We start from the raw sequence: 18,085 nt of genomic DNA, 5'->3' as shown, positions 1-18,085 counted from the left end.
TCAGAGTCACTGCTGCAAGAACTTGAAATCCTATGAAATTGTTTACAAGATTGCGGCACTGTCAAGTTTCTGAAAGAATCAATGTATTATATTGAACTTGACAACCAATAAACTTTACTTTTATTTGTGTGAACAAAGCATAACACTAACATTCCATAATGTTACGTGAACAAAGCATAACACACGAGTAGTTCGGGAGGGGATTGGGGGGGGGGGGGGGGGGGGGTGGGAAATTGTGCTTCATAAGATGAAAATCTGGAATATTTTGCTAACCACAAAGATTGTTTGAGGACACTGAGGGATTTTGTGAAAAATTGGGACTGTCCCAGAGAAATCAGGACAAATGAGAACCCTTTGCATTATCCCTATTTCATTTTGTGCAGCAATATAGTGCAATTATGTACTGCTTGCACGTTCAACAGTTTGACCATGGTAAATTTTTACTGGTAGCACTGTCGCATTTCTTGATGGGACAGTCCTCTTGTCAGTGTTCTATATATATAAATTAATTCAAATGTATTAATGCATTGCAGCAACTCTTTGTTCTGTAGCAGTTGTCAAACTGTGTAATTTTTTGCCTGGTAATGTATTTGTAGTATTTCTGTTTATTGGAAGTAATATGTAATATGAATCACAAATAGTCTTGAAAGCTAAATATACTGTGAAGTAAATTAAGAATTCCAAGTTTATTTAAGAAATTTCTGAAAGATGCATGACTATTTACTTTTTACACAATTGTAGACATAATCATCGAGAAGTAATATTAAGTGGGGGCATAAGTAGGTAGCATTTTTGTTTTGCACATTGGTATTTCTGTTGCTGTGGGTCTGTTTATTAATTGTCATTTTTTATTTGTAGTTCACTGTTGCTCTCAGCATTTACATACTGTCATTTGGAGATAGTGACTGGAGCTGTGGATGCTAAAAAAAAAGAATGCCAAGTGGAGAAATTGGAATATTTCCCACGTATTCTTCTGTGTGAGTTCAGTAGAGAGGCAACAGTAGAGGCAGCCAGAAACATTTATGCCATGTATGGGGATAATGGCCTTGGATAGAGCACAGCAAAAAAATAGTTTCCTGTTTTTAATGAGGATCATTATGACATTAGTGACTCCACATTCAGGAAGACATTTGGGCTTTGATGAAGATCATTTAAACACATTAATCCACAATGATACACATAGTGTACTCAAGAACTGGCATTAAGTGATAAACTGTGATCATTCCACCATCATGTGACATTTGCATGATATGGGAAAGGTTCAAAAATCAGGTGCATGGGTACTGTGTGCTCTAAACCAAAATCACAAAAGTCAGAGGGTGGCCATATGTGCATCTCTGCTTGCTTATTATCAATTGACTTGTGAACAGCACTGACCGTTCGTAACCTGTATCGTTACTGGTGCAGGAAATGGTATCTTCATGCTAACGTAAGGAAAAGAAAGGATTGTCTGAGCCCAACAAAGTAGTAACTCCCCATACAAAGACCTACACACATCCACAAAAGATAATGTCATGCATCTGGCGGAGCAGCAGCAGCAGTGTGGTGTATTACAAATTGCTTCCCTGAGGTGTAACCGTCATTGCTGGCTTTTATTGTCAACAAATGAGACTTCTTGCAGATGCAGTCAAAGAGCAGCAACCAGGAAGACTGTATGAGTTGGGAAGTCATTCCACACCCACCTTATTTGCCTGATCATGTGCCCTCAGTTTTTCATCTTTTCTGCTCTGTATTCCATCAAGAAACTTCCTTTCTGGATGAAAATGCACCCCAGACGTGGCTTAATGAGTTCTTTGCTTCAAAACCATGTAACTTCGACAGTCACAGAATCGAGAAATTACCCCGGCATTGGCAGTCTGCTGTAAATAGTGAAGGAGAATATATTACTGATGACTAGTGTCTCTGTTATATGTATCTGTTGTATTTATTAAACTTGTGGAGAAACACTGTGAACTTCTGTAACAACCTAATAACATGGCAGTGCTTGAGGCACGTATTGCTCAGCTTTGCCTAAAAGCTTAATCAAACTGTTTTTGCAGATGTGGTATGAAACAGACCGTCAAGAGCTGGTCCTTGCGCAGTTACTGTGTCTCACTGCAAAAGAATCCGTACCTCCCAGGTTAGGGAAGTGCCATGAGATGGGCGGGGATCAAGAATGGCGCCATGTGCTTGGCAATGTGAGTACTGTACTATGCTCTTACTGAATTCACTGTATGTTAGTCATTATAAGGATCACAGACTGAAATGACTTATTACAGGAGCTCCATGGATAAAAGGAAGGAAGTCATAATTTTTTAAAAAAACCTAATTCACTTATCTGAATTAAAATACAAGGAAATCATCTCTGTTGTTCACCTTTTTAACATTCAAACATATTTATTGTGAGTTTGAATAATCATTCTAAATTTAATGTATATCAGTCTTTCTAAACCCTTAAATGACAAAATGATGATACAGACAGCACTCAACCACATAAATGCTGTTATTGTTAAATCCAGCACATGTTAAATAAAGAAGAGAGAGAAATAAAGAGAGAGTATTTCTAATGTCCTAATTGTTTTTGTAAAGTTTGACAATTGGAGAAGTTTTCTGGAACATTATCATGATCAGTTCATGTCGACATTGACAGGGTAACAGTTGAAAGTAAAAAAGGAAAGAGAGACACAGAAATGTTACATTTCAAGTTTCCCCAGAAAGGAATGGTACTTATTGTCTTGCATTAGACCTTGTCAAGTCACCTCATTCATTAAACACCAGCTTCTGAAAATTGATAGCTCCATGTTGTGCCTCTTGTACATCTACAGCTAGATGATTAATGTGCGTTGCCAAATTAGGAGTATGGCAGAAGGTTCACCAAACCACCTTCAGCTATTTCTCTCTGCTGTTCCACTCTTGAACAGCATGTGGGAAAAATGAACACTTAAATCTTTCTGTGCAAGCTCTGATTTCTCTTATTTTATTGATGATGATTCCTCCATATGTAGGTGGGTGCCAACAAAATATGTTCACACTATGAGGACAAAGTTGGTGATTGAAATTTCACAAGAAGATCCTGCTACAACAAAAATCGCCTTTGCTTCAATGATTGCCACGCCATTTCACATACCATATTCATGGGACTCTCTCCTCAGTTTCATGATAATACAAAGTGAGCTGCTCGTCTTTGAAATTTCCCAGTGTCCTCCATCAATTGTATGTGATGCAGGTCCCAAACTGCACAGCAATCTCTAGAAGAGAGTGGACGAGCATAGTGTAAGCAGTCTCCTTAATAGGAAGAGCATTCTGTCAACAAATCACAGTCTTTGGTTTGCTTTCCCCTCAACATTATCTTTGTGACATTCCAATTTAAGTTATTCATACTTGTAATCCCTAAGTATTTAGTTGAATTTACAGCCTTTAGATTTGTGTGTTTTATGCTGTAACTGAAATTTAGTGGACTCCTTTTAGTAATTCATTATTTAGAGTCGATATCTAATTTTTGCACCGTACAGACATCTAGTTTAAATTGTTTTGCAATTTCTCTTTATCATCTGGTGACTTTATGAGACGGTAAATGACAGCATCATCTGCAAATAATCTAAGAGGACTGCTCAGATTGTCTCCTGAATCGTTTATGTAGATCAGGAACAGAGAGGGCCTGTAACACATTCTTGGGGAACACCAGATATTACTTCCATTTTACTTGATGACTTTCCCAGACCTTTCTGACAGGAAACTGTGAACCCAGTCGCTCAACTGAGATGATACTCCGTAAGCACGCAGTTTGAACAGAAATCGCTTTTGAGGAATGGTGTAAGAAGTCTTCTGGAAATCTAAAAATATGGAATCAATTTGACATTCCCTGTCAATAGCACTCATTACTTAATGAGAATAAGGAGTTCGTTGAGTTTCACAAGTATGATATTCTCTGAAGCTGTGTTGGTTGTTTGTTAGCAAATCATTCTCTTTGATTTAACCCCCACAGAGTAGGTGAAGACTCAATAAAACCACAACACTCACCTAAAAAATGGTAGCCTAAGCAGAATTTCAAGGCTATGCGTGGGAATGCACTTGCAAACTTTTTCAAAGCTTTCCAGTTTGACAGAACAATTTGATTGATTATTGCCAATCATTTGCTTCCAACTTGACACACTCTACACTCTACAATCTTCAGTCATTAGCTCCACTCCACAGGCCCCACAGTTCACCTCTGACCATTGTGAGGGCTGGTGAACAACATTTTAGATTTCCTGAGCTCTGTGACATTGTTGCAACATTTAGGCCTTTCAATTAATCAACCTTTGGAGTGGAATGCAAATACTCTTGTTGCCCCTTTTTGCTCTGGCTAACGGCATTTCTTTTCAAAATACTGCTTCCTGCCATGACTTTCAGAATTTTATTTACAAAAGTTGCAGGAAAAATATCTTCCATAATGGGAAAGTCACTAGCCCTGAAGACAGTATAGTAGACCCCTGACTACAATCTAGTGAGAAGGATTATGGGAAAATGCACTTATCATTTCTAGGCTGTACAAAAGCTCATGGATACTGGGAACCAGCTCTGGCACTCACAGTAGTGAATAGGCACGACAAGAAATAATATGTTACATAACGGCAAATGAGAAGAGAATTGGGCACACCTAGATGTTAAACAACCAAAAACTATAACTGCGAGTTCAAGGTACTCAGCCAATTTTATGACGTATGAACTCCAGTGTAGCAGCAACGAATAACATGTATTAACTAGAAAACACAGAAAAGAAGTGTGATAACAGTTGAGGCTAGTTGGCACTATAGAAGAGCTTGACACGAATGTCCATTATTGCCAAGAAATTATCATCCTCTGCAACATTCTTGGAATGTCGCACTGCACACAGAGACCCACTGTGGGGAAAAGTTTGAACTCTTTGAGAGCTCACATAAACATAGCAGCAGACGATAACTGAGAATATTGCTCCCTAAAGAACACAGCCCTTTGATACCTCTTCCAGATAACTACAGACTGAAATAAACAGCTCTTGATTGTAGTGATTGTATATTTTTTTAAGATACAGTCACAAAATTCATTGATATTCATAAAGAGTGTGCACACAAACCTGTTTAGTGCAACCAAAAATGAATACAGTGCTCACACTGCACTATTTTTCTGAACTTGTCTTGCTCCGCACTGCATTATATTTAGTATTCTTTTACTTCCTTGCTCTCATAATAGAAGGTAAAAGATACTTTTTCAGCTCTGTATATTTTTAATGTCTGACTTGGATACATTCATATGAGGAAGAGCAAAAGGTTTTGTCGCTCTTTAAGGGTGTAACATTCTGTTCTATTTTACTTACTTCCAAAATTTACAAAGCAATAAATTACATTAATGTATTACAGTTTGCATAATTTATTAATCTGTTTATAATATAGCTTTATGATGAAGAAATCAGTGTTAATGACGTAAAACTGCGCCAGCATACTTCAGTAAATTCGCTGTCACAGTCACATGATGCAGTCAGAGCTACATCTTGTTTCATTATTATTTCATGTGAAATTTTTTATTGAAAATGTGTCCTCTATTTGTAGTGCATGTGATAGTATCAGGTAATTTATCTATATCTATATCTACATATATAATCAGCTAGCCACCAAGCGGTGTGTGGCGGAGGGCACAATTCGCGCCAAAGTCATATTTCCCTCCTTCTGTTGCACTCAGATCGCATGGGGGGAAAACGACTGTCTGAACACCTCAGTACGAGCTCTTATTTTCCTTATCTTTGAATGATGATCATTACGCGATTTGAAAGTTGGTGGTAATAATATATGCTCTACATCCTCGGTGAAGATTGGATTTCGGAATTTAGTGAGCAGCCCCTTCTGTTTAGCGTGTCATCTATCTGCAAGTGTGTCCCATTTCAAACTTTCTATGAGATTTGTAATGCTCTCACGATGGCTAAATGTACCACTCACGAATCTTGCCGCTCTTCTTTGGACCTCCTCAATTTCTTGAATCGGACCCAACTGGTAAGGGTCCCACACAGACGAACAATACTCTAAGACTGGCCGAACTAACGCATTGTAAGCTATTTCCTTTGTTGAAGGACTGCATTGCTTCAGGATTCTACCAATAAACCGCAATCTAAAGTTCGCCTTACCCGTTACTTGTGTTATCTGATCGTTCCATATAAGATCATTTCGAATAGTCACACCCAGATACTGATTTACCGCTTCCAAAGCCTGATCATTTATTTTGTACTAGTACATTAATGGGGATTTTCGCCTTGTTATATGCAGTAGGTTACACTTACTAATATTGAGAGATAACTGCCAGTCATTACACCACACATTTATTTTCTACAAATCTTCATTGATTTGTGTGATACTACTTTCCTGTAGACTACAGCATCATCGGCAGACAGTCTAAGGCTGCTGTCAATACCATCAACCAGATCATTTATGTAAATTGTAAAAAGCAGAGGACCTATTACGCTGCCCTGGGGCACAACTGAAGTTACTCTTGTTTCTGTTGAAGTTACCCCATTCAGGACGACATACTGCTCCCTGTCTGTTAGAAACTTTTATCCAACCACATATGTCACTGGATAGACTGTAAGCGCGCACTTTTGTAGCAAGTGACAGTGCGTAATTGAGTCAAACGCCTTTCGAAAGTCAAGAAATATGGCATCAACCTGGGAGCCGGTATCTAGAGCCTGTTGTATATCATGCACAAAGAGGGCCAGCTGTGTCTCGAATGAGCGCTGTTTCCTAAAACCATGCTGGTTTCTGCAGATGAGCTTCTCAGAATCTAGAAAGGTCATTATGTCTGAACACAAAATATATTCCATGATTCTACAACAAATCAATGTCAGTGAAATTGGCCGGTAATTATGTGCATCCGATTTTCTATCCTTTTTATAGATTGCTATGACCTGGGCCTTCTTCCTGTCCCGTGGAACTTTCCGCCTTTTCAATGATCTCTGATAGATGAGGGATAAGAAGAGTGCTATATTTGTAGCATAGTCAATATAAAACCTTATGGGGATACCGTCTGGGCCAGATGCCTTTTCTGGCGTCTAAGGATCTTAACTGTTTTACAATCCCAGATACACCAAACACTATGTCAGCCATCATTTCGTTTGTTCGATAATTGAAAGGGGGAATGGTGCTGCAGTCCTCTATTGTAAATGAGTTTTTGAAAGCTAGATTTAGAGTTTCGGCCTTCCGTTTATCATCATCAGTTACATTACCCACACTGTCAGTAAGATAAGGTATTGAATTATTTGCAGTGTTCATAGATTTTACATACGACCAGAATTTTTTGGGGTTATTTTTAGAATCTGCAGATAAAATATTGCTTTCAAATTAATTAAGAGTCTCTCATTGTCCTTCTGACAGCTGCTTTCATTTAGCATAATTTCTGTTTGTCAGTGGGGCAGTGACTATGTTTAAAACGACTGTGGAAAATTCTCTGCTTTCTCAGCAATTAACTAACATGTTTGTTGTACCAAGGTGGATCCTTTCCCTCCCCTATACTTTTGCTAGGCACATACTTCTCTAGCACATGGTGGACAGTACCTTTAAATTCCGACCAAAGATGCTCAATATCTTTTGTGTCCCGCCGTGAATGCTTGGAGCTGACTATGAAGATATTCATTAATGATACTTTTATTTGCTTTCCCAAACAAGAAAACTCTACGCTGTTTCTTTGGTATTCTTGCAACTTCCACTGACATAGAAGCCAAACGACTTTATGGTCACTAATACCTACTTCTAGATTAACTTCCTCAAAAAGATCAGGTCTGTTTGTCACCAAGATATTAATATGTTCCCATCTCGAGTTGGTTTTCTAACCAATTGCTCAAGGTTGTATGTTGAGAGCGCTCCTAGAATAACTTCACACGAATCTATGCTTCTGCCCCCTGTGATAAACATGTAATTTTCCCAGTCAATGGATGATAGATTAAAGTCTCCACCTATAACTAATGGATAATTTGAATATTTACTTCCAATGTAATCAAGACTTTCCCTGAAACATTCTGCGACTTTTGTTGCGGATGCTGGTGGTCTATAAAAATATCCTAATACAATGGTCAATCCTTGTCTGATTGACAGCTTTATCCAGACTTTTTCACAGTCCAGTGCAGTATCAATCTCAACTGTGTTTAACAGCTTTTAACTGCAATGAACACACCACCTCCCATAGCATCAGTCCTATCCTTCCTAAACATTGTCCAATCAGAGTTCAAAATTTCACTGCTTTTTTATGTCTCGTTTCAACCAGCTTTCAGTACCTAATACAATATTAGCATTGCTACTGTTTATTTCGGAGATTAACTTGGAGATCTTGCTACAGACACTTCGACAATTTACTAACATGAGATTAAGCATATTTAAATCCTTTGGAATGATCTGTTTAGGTGAACTAACAAGTTTTACAGTTGGCACACCCATGTCAGTGTCATGAACTGGTAATTTTTCGGGCCAACAGTGTTTCCCATGGGGAGGAAGCTAATGTTTATGGTAGAGACAACTAAACCACAAATACTTCTTAAATCACTGCTTGCTCTTACCTGTGTATTTAATTTGCTTTTATATTGCATCTTTGATACTGTAACACTCTTTTGTTGATTTTAATGCTTCATAATTACTGTACCTGAGTTAATACAGAAAGCTTTTTATCATTGTTCATTACAGCGTGGCACACCAGTGTATAACATGGCTGCAGGAATGTGTCTAGCAGCAGAAAACAATTCCTTAGGCTCTTCTGTTGTCATGAAATTATGTTCCGACAGTGATCCTTTGATGCGTTGGGATTTTGTTGAGGATGTAACGTTAGGAATGACTTGGTAAGTATACTTGATCAATGTCTCTAGTTGTTTGGTACTTACTTTAAATACATCTTAATAAAATAGATAAGCATTTATATTTTAATCACAAAAGTGGTAATATATCACCTCTACATTGATGGCATTTGTGATCTGAATCTGGAATTGCCATTCTGCTTTACATTTCCTGCTTTCATCGTCCTATAAAAATATAAAATGTACTGAAATGGATCCCTATAGAATCCTTACCCAAATACTGTGCTCAGATGAACACAACACACACACACACACACACACATACACACACACACACACACATACAGAGAGAGAGAGAGAGAGAGAGAGAGAGAGAGAGAGAGAGAGAGAGAGAGAGAGAGAGAGAGATGTAATGAATTTTGGTGAAAATAAAATAAACAAAGAACAGAACAACTTCTTGCTCCACACTAAATGCAGGTCAATGGCAATATTGGTCATTCAGTCTACATGCTTTACCACTGAGGTTTAAAATGGAAAGCTTGTGCGCTTGCAAATGTAGGAGGAGTAAATAAGAGGGGGCCATTGAGGCTCCTAGACGCCTGACACCTTAACAACATGAAGACAAGGTATGTGTACAAGCTGCCAACATCCTGGCCCAATCTCAGTCCAATAGACCATGTGTGTTTGTCATGTAGCAGTTACATAAAACATATGAGTAAACAAATGGTCGCAAGAGAGCAGCTCTCTGGCACACAGGAAAGCATCGCCCCTACTCATGGTCTGCAGATTTGCTGTTGGCTGCCAATAATTTGCTTGAGTAATTGAAGCAAGAGTCTCCCACACAGTCACCTCCTCCTGAGATGTTTGGTTTGGATCAGTCCACTAGTGTCCTAGAACAGATAAAGACACACTGTTTCTAATGTAGACTACCTTCAGTAGCAGGCAGTTATAACACTAGCTTCGTTATACGCCACTCTTCCCTAACACCCTAAACTTAAGTCCTGTCACGGGAAAAGCCATGTATAAAACTAGTCCGCTGTGAAACAAGCTAATGTTACCCTCTGAGAGGGTTTGGGAATATTGACCACATCTGTATCTAATGGATAAAGGTATTGGACTGTAACACTGAAGATACTGTAATTAATAGAAAACTAAGCAGACTTTAACTTAGGGGTTAATGAAAGTAGTAAAATTCACATTCAAATGAAATAATAAATGCTCACCAGCTCAATTAGGCTTATGAATTTGGAAATATATGTTTAAAAAAATTGAAGATTAGTTGTTGAAGTTATTTTCATTAATATTTCCCTTTGCATAGCACTCAAGATACAAGTGGACACAGGGTACTCTAAGCTGTGGGTGGCAGCAGTTACCAATAATGCATGAACCAGTAATCCTAGAAAGGAAAATTGTACCAAACTCACACTAATAAGAGCTACACTCAATATTGCTACTTGGATCAGTACTGAAAGGTTCCTGCAAGAAGTGCAGAACTAATATTGGTCACGATGGGCTTCTGACTTCACTGACATATAAATACCACAATTAAAATAAATAATACCACAATCACACTGTTTATGCTCCCATTTATAGAAATATATCAGATTTCTTTAGTAGTAATAATATTCCAATTATCTTTCTAATATGAGAAGAATATGGTGGGACCCTTAAACAGGTATAGTATCACTAAACAAACCCTATAATTATTTCAGTAGCAAAATTTAATTTAACTAAAGTTCATTCGTAGCTTCACTTGGAATAGTTTATGTTTTTACTTTTCAAGGTAATTTGTTCAACACTGAGCTCACTTAACTTTTAACAAAATCATTCATGATAGTAATCAAGGCTAAATTATATTTCAAATAAGTTTAACTTATGTGCCTTTTTCATCACCTGTGAAGCAGGTATTTTAGACATTAACATTTACACAGTCTTGTACTGAATTTTTTCCAAAACGATACTTTGCAATAAACTGAGAGCACTTGAGCAACATTCTAAATAACTTCAACTCCTGCTAATCCTTGCACATGAGACAAACAGGATACTCGGTTTTCCGAACACTGAGGAGGGGACCCTGCATAGGTTCATGATCAGGATAAAAGATGCGGTTCCAACACTGATTTATAGCATTTGGATTATTATTAAAATTCACTCTCACTACTTAATTGCCTCGTTCTGATACTTATCTGGTAGTTGGTGGAGCAGTGGCAGAGTTGTGGTGGCAAGCGTTGTGGCAGCTAAACTGTACTAATTGCTTTTGATGTTTGAATGCTGTATAAAATTTCTTCTTGGCGTCGTATTTTTAACATGTTAGAGCCATTCCTTATTGCCAAGAGTACCAAGCACCAGACAAATCCGCATCTGAGGCTGCCCCCAATTGCCTCCCTTGGCATTGTCGAAGTGTACCATGCAACGGCTAGCCAATGACTGTGTACCGTTCCCACCAAGGAGCCGCCCAGTTTGACTGCCAAAACCCCATTTTACATCGCGCTGTGCCACTTCTGTTGAGGAGGTACTTCGCTACATCCTTTACATTTTACAATACAAATGCCCTAAACCAGCTTCCAATACACATTGTTTATCTTATAAATATACATGTATTATAAATTTCATTGTTATTAGATATCATTTAGCTTAAGATGATGTAACTTACCAAACGGAAGTGTTGGTATATTGATAGACAAACACAAACACACACACAAAATTCAAGCTTTTGCAACCAATGGTTGCTTCATCAGGAAAGAGGGAAGGAGAGGGAAAGACGAAAGGATGGGAGAGGGTAAGGAGTCAATCCAATCCCGGGAGCGGAAAGACTTACCTTAGGGGGAAAAAAGGACAGGTATACACCACGCGCGCGCGCACACACACACACACGCACGCACGCACGCACGCACACACACACACACACACACACACACACACACACACACACACACACACACACACACATCCATCCATCCATCCATCCATCCATCCATCCGCACATATACAGACACAAGCAGACATTTGTGAAGGCAAAGAGTTTGGGCAGAGATGTCAGTCAAGGTGGAAGTACAGAGGCAAAGATGTTGTTGAATGACAGGTGAGGTATGAGCGGCGGCAACTTGAAATTAGCAGAGGTTGAGGCCTGGTGGGTAACGGGAAGAAAGGATATACTGAAAGGCAAGTTCCCATCTCTGGAGTTCTGATAGGTTGGTGTTAGTGGGAAGTATCCAGATAACCCGGACAGTGTAACAATGTGCCAAGATGTGCTGGCCGTGCACCGAGGCATGTTTAGCCACAGGGTGATCCTTATTACCAACAAACACAGTCTGCCTGTGTCCATTCATGCGAATGGACAGTTTGTTGCTGGTCATTCCCACATAGAAAGCTTCACAGTGTAGGCAGGTCAGTTGGTAAATCACGTGGGTGCTTTCACACATGGCTCTGCCTTTGATCGTGTACACCTTTCGGGTTACAGAACTGGAGTAGGTGGTGCTGGGAGAGTGCATGGGACAGGTTTTACACTGGGGGCAGTTACAAGGGTAGGAGCCAGAGGGCAGGGAAGGTGGTTTGGGGATTTCATAGGGATGAACCAAGAGGTTATGAAGATTAGGTGTACGGCGGAAAGACACTCTTGGTGGAGTGGGGAGGATTTCATGAAGGATGGATCTCATTTCAGGGCAGGATTTGAGGAAGTCGTATCCCTGCTGGAGAGCCACATTCAGAGTCTGATCCAGTCCCGGAAAGTATCCTGTCACAAGTGGGGCACTTTTGGGGTTCTTCTGTGGGAGGTTCTGGGTTTGAGGGGGTGAGGAAGTGGCTCTGGGTATTTGCTTCTGTACCAGGTTGGGAGGATAGTTGCAGGATGTAATACCATGTCACCCTTACAACATCCCCATTAAGTTTTATTTACATTCCCTCCGTAAACATACCTTCGCCCTAGCCAGATTACACTCCCATATTTTATTTACTCAGGCTTGCCTGACATTTGGCATTACCCCCAAAGGCCTCACACTTAAAGTTCCCATCTCTGGCTGTAACCCTTCTTTCCATCAGTCCCTATACCAGTTCCAAACTGAACAATCCACAGCCCTCACCCACCTAATCCTTCACCTACACATCAACTCAGCCAATGAACACACCCGTCAACTCCTGTCCTTAATAAAAGTCCTCAATCTTTCCTCTCCCACATCCACACCGGCTGTTCAGAGCATCCTTCTACAGGCCATCCGCAAATTAGAACAGCATGCCACCCTCCACCTCAAAAAAACTATACCATCTCCTGGTTTCCCACCTCTGGAAAGGCAACTCACTCACCCTCCACAACCTTTCCAGCAAAGCTCAACCTCCTCTCATTGCACACAGACCCACTCTCTCCCCTCTACTCAATCTCCCACTTCCAGCTCCACTCCCCCCAAAACCTCAAAATTCTAATCAACACAATCTGGAACCACAACACCCTAGTTCAGTAGTTAACCTTTCCTCCAAACCTCTCTCCCAATAGCTCATAGACAGCTTGTGGTGTGTATGTAATTGTGCAATGCTGTGGCGGGCTGTGTTAATGTCTGCGCTGGTGGTGCCACCACTCCCGTAATAGTGTAAACATTATGACATATATCTGTGTCTCTCCTCTGTGTCAAGAGCTTGCTTCTAGACACCGCTACGATTATGTCCACTATCATGGTTTAAGTTCTCACAAATTTTTTACAGTCTCTTTAATTACACTATCCCAGTATATAGGAAAGTAGGACAAAACTTTTGTTTCCTCAATCAATATTTTGGGTCTGTTTGTAAGTCTGTGCCCAGCAACTGCTGATTTCTCCAGCTCTTAATTTTTAATATGCCACTTACATTCTGCTCAGTGGTCAGAAGTGGTATGAATAGAATGATCAGTGCAATTGTTTCCACACTCACAAGTGATGTTACATATCCAGGCATGTATCCTTAACAAGGCACATCTCTTATATCATCTTACAGGTGTCTGCCTTTGATGGATGTAGCACCACAGGAAGGAAGGAATACAATTGGTGCCTCATCATGTGAATGTTTAATATTTTCATATTTTCTTTTATTGGAGAACCCAACTCTGTTATACAGCAGGAAGACAGTGGAGCTTCTAAAGAATTCCAGTTTACCAGAAGATGTCATGAAAAATCTTAAGAGCTCGAGCTCTTATACTTCCCAGGTTGTGAGAATTACTAAAGTCTACAAGGAAGGCATTCCTTCAAGACCAACTGTTTGTGCTATTGGCTAATGGAGAACCACAGTTTCGTATTGCGTGAACTGTAACCACTTTTTCTGAAAATAACTTACTTAGAAGCTGTAAAAAACTACGGACCCAATCATCGTAGATTATAATCAACAAGTTTTTTTGGGCTCATTTTCAAGCAACACGATTTTACTGAACTAAACCCCTTGGATTGGAAAGAACCCTGTTCACACTTGGAAGTGAGTAAATTGTAATTACGGTGCAGTGTTTGGCATTTGTACCTGCAGTCCACCAACAATGATGCCACTTTGATTTTGATATTCAGTGGTATTAAGAACAACCACATTTCTCTTGTCTGCTGGAAGGATCACAAGATCTTCATCTCTCTGCAATGCACAGAGCCCCTCAGTCTCTGCTCTGCTGCTGTTAGATTTGGGTGGTCTACCAAAGGGTGTAATCAAAAATCTAAAAAACAAGTTCCTAGGCTGTACCTATATTGATTTGTTGAACTGTGAGCATTATGTTGATTATATATGCTGTCTACTTTGTTTTCTAATATTTAGGTAATTTGCTAGTGTCAATTGGCTCTCCTCCTTACAGGCTAGTCAAATACATAACTAAGTTGATGACTCTGATAGTTAGCCAATGTGAACATCAATCAAAAACTTTCAGCTGTTCACTGAGAAAATTAAACAGATTAGATTTGTCTACATGATATTTTAGTCAACCTTGATATGGTCTCAATGTTTACAAAACTTCCTTGAAGAACATGTTGAAACTGATGGCAGAGCATCTGACTGCTCAAACAGAAAAGTTGTTTCGACATGTTATGATGACCACCTACTTGTATGATGGTAAATTTTGTGAAATGATGGACTGAGATGCCATGGGTTCTCTGTTGTTTCCAACAGTGACCAATGTTTTACAGAACATTTTGAGGAGTGTGCATTAAATCTGGCTCCCCTTCATCCATCTTTTAATCCCTATGTTGACAACACGTTTATAGTCTGCCTAAATGGAGTAGAAGCTCTTTAGCACTTCCTTGAACATATGAACACCATGCACTCAAACATCCAGTTCACTGTCAAGAAGGGGGAGGAAGGAAGGCTGCCATTTTTAGATGTTTAGGTACAACAAAGTCGTATGAACATCTTGCCACTCAGTGCACTGCAAGCCAATGCACACTAATTTATATCTTAGAAACCAGAGTTTATATCGTTCATCCACAAGAGAGCAATTTTAAATACATTGGCACACCGAGCAAAGATTGTTTATGATGAGGACCATTTGGATTCTGAAATTAATCACCTGAAGTCCGTGTTCTGAAAGAACGCCTATGTTTCACACAATATGTAGTCAGCATTCTTAAAGAACAGGAGCATGTTGGATCATTCATGTAATGAGCCACCAGTTGTATTCCTTTCTTTCTGTGTTGCTACATCCAGCAAAGGCAGAGGCCTGGAGAGGCGAGGTATAAGACTTATTTTTCAGCCTCCTAAGAAGATAAGAACTATGTCCTGTTTAGGACAGTCTCTACCTCATAACTTCCCTTGTGAGGGTGAAAGCAGTTACACTGATCATTCCATCCATACCATTTCTGACCACTGTGCAGAATATCAGTGGCATATTAAAAATCGAGAGCTGGAGAAATCTGCTGCTGTTGGGTACATACTTACAAACAAACACAAAATATTGTCTGAGGAAACAAAAAGCTCTGTCCCAGTCTCCTACATACTGGGATTCTGTAATGAAAGAAGCTGTAGAAATAAGAACGTGTGAGAAAAACTTCCACCATGACGGCAGACGTAATCTCTGTGGTGCCTGAAAGCAAACCCAGTGGCACCCGCAACACAGGTATTAGAACTGCCTGTGACAGCACTACTTACTTACCAACCAATCACACGGTGGCTATGAGTTATATAATGTCACCATAGCAGCAATCAGTTGCACCTGGTGAAGATGATGGAGGTAATCATCGAAAGCTTGATGTTTCACCCTGAATTGACCTCACAAGAAGTCACGTTCATATAGCTCACTTCATGCTGGTCTGGTTTTGTGAGCACAAGGACGAATTGTTACATCTCACCTGGCCACCACAGTCAGCAGATTTCAATGTTGTTGAGCTTTTTTGGTTTGCCTTGGACAGAAGTGTGCATTCATTGTTACCTAAACCTGCCACTATTTTGCAGGAAGAGTGGTAGAAGATTCCCCTGGAAACTATATGTGGCCTATATTTAACCATCCTGATATGTCTGTAAAGTGTTTTGAATGCTAATGGTTTTCCTAGATTGCATTAGGCATCGTAATATGTTGTGTTTCTGGTGTTTCCATATTTTTGTTCACTCCCTATAAATCCAGAATATTTTAATGTCACACTTCATGAATGTACACATTTTCAGAACAGCTTTGGTAATGTTCTACAAGCTTTTTTATCCAAGTCATAGACATCTGCCACATTTGAGAATAACCAGTCTCTTAACTGTTTCTTTCACCTCGTCACCTATTGTGAAGTGCTTGCCTCCAATAATCTCCTTTAGGTAGCGGAACATGTGAAAATAGTTCAGTGCCAAGTCTAGGGTGTATGGTGGGTGTCAATCTGTTCCCATTCAAAAAAAATCTGATTAGATTCTGGGTGTGGATGGCTGAATGTGGTCTATCAATGTCATGCAGCAGCAAAACTCCAGACATCAGAAGGCCAAGTCACTTATTCTGTACCGCACTTCAAAGTTTAGTCGGGGTAGCACAGTAAGTGGCTGCATTTGTTGTCCCTTGGTGCATAAACTTGAGTGTCCCAAAACACAGTTGCCATAACCTTGCTTGTTGATATTGTGCGCTTGGCCTTGGCTTTGGTAGAGATTTCATGTGACACCATTCTGTTGACTGAAGTGTAGAATTTGAGTCATGTGAGAAACCCGCATCTCATCCTCTATGAAAATGTTCTTTAAAAATTGATCACCTTTGTCGTAAAGTCCAAAAAATCAATAGCACAAGCCATTTTTTTTTTTCCATTTTGTGTATCTCAGTAAGCAGCTTGGGAACACAGCATGTGCACAATTTGTGAAATTGCAACTTTGACTTCGACCAGATCGTCTGAGATCACTGGTGATAAACCTGGTTCAGTTCATCATTGTCATTTTCCCATTTGCCCATGAAAGCTCCGACCCACTTATACATATTGCTGTCTTTTATCAATTGAGGCCATATGCCTCACTTATCTCTCAGTTACTGTCCACTGCTGCAATGTTCCTTGCTGTCAAAAACTAAATCACTGACTGTATTTCACAGTTGGTGAACTGATCACTTACTTCAAACGTTTTGAACTGACACTGTAAACAGCATAGTATGACAATACCAATGCAGATGGCGTCGTTTGACAAGTAAGGCACGTTGGGAGTCAAAGCGCGTGAATGTTTCAATGTTAACGTGAGTTTCGGATAGCTATTGCAATTCAGACTTTTCTTTTCATATAACCTTTGTACATGTTGTGTATTTTCTGTCAAATATTAACCTTCAGTGATTTTACAATGAGTTGCTTGATACATAGATTAATGCATGTTGCCTGTATCAGTAATTTGAAAGCCAGCAGTGCTCTCAACTAAAAAGTGGATATAGTGTAACAGGTCTGCAAAAACAGAATACCTCCGCCACAGATATTTTTGAAATAAATGTGAAGTTTTGCAGTGTATTTGAAAAAAAAAATAATGCTTCAGATGCATATATTTATCCAAGCCTTTTCTCTGTCTGTTACAGAAACAACTGGAAGCAACAAAAAGCCTCGAGACAGTGATTATTAAATCTCACAAAAAAATACTCAAATTTTGGATATGCAGGCCAAGCACAGTCAGTTGTACCTGCATATATCTTGTTATTAATTAAACTTTTTTGTTATTTGCTTTTGTTGTAAATGGAATAATATATTTTTCTAAACAGATATCTTGAGTATTTCATCTCTGTCATTGTACCCTCCCCTCTACTCTGTGCTCACATGTTTCAATTGGATCTCTTGATTCTAACTTAATTCACATTGTTTATTACAATTTTTACTGACAGTACAAGAAAAGGAGACAAATCCTTTGTTTTTGTATCAAGTAGAGGAAAGAGCTCAGTGTTGATTGATAGCAGTTTCCTGCATA

General features: G+C 39.4%; 1 protein-coding gene across 1 annotated transcript in view; it reads left to right on the top strand.

Moving 5' to 3' along the window:
• The window catches only part of LOC126279085 (polypeptide N-acetylgalactosaminyltransferase 35A), a 160,099-nt gene extending 142,216 nt beyond the window's left edge, over positions 1-17,883 (top strand). Inside the window, exons 11-13 of the mRNA XM_049979544.1 lie at positions 2,040-2,177; positions 8,655-8,806; positions 17,703-17,883. Of these exons, the coding sequence (XP_049835501.1) occupies positions 2,040-2,177; positions 8,655-8,806; position 17,703 (291 nt within the window). The 3' untranslated portion in view covers positions 17,704-17,883. The remainder of the gene's footprint in view (positions 1-2,039; positions 2,178-8,654; positions 8,807-17,702) is intronic.
• The last annotated feature ends 202 nt before the right edge of the window (positions 17,884-18,085 follow it).

Source organism: Schistocerca gregaria, chromosome 6 (genome assembly GCF_023897955.1).
Source record: "Schistocerca gregaria isolate iqSchGreg1 chromosome 6, iqSchGreg1.2, whole genome shotgun sequence".
NCBI classification, from domain to species: domain Eukaryota; kingdom Metazoa; phylum Arthropoda; class Insecta; order Orthoptera; family Acrididae; genus Schistocerca; species Schistocerca gregaria.
Note: the sequence above shows the minus strand (reverse complement) of the source record. Positions and strands in the feature narration are given on the sequence as shown.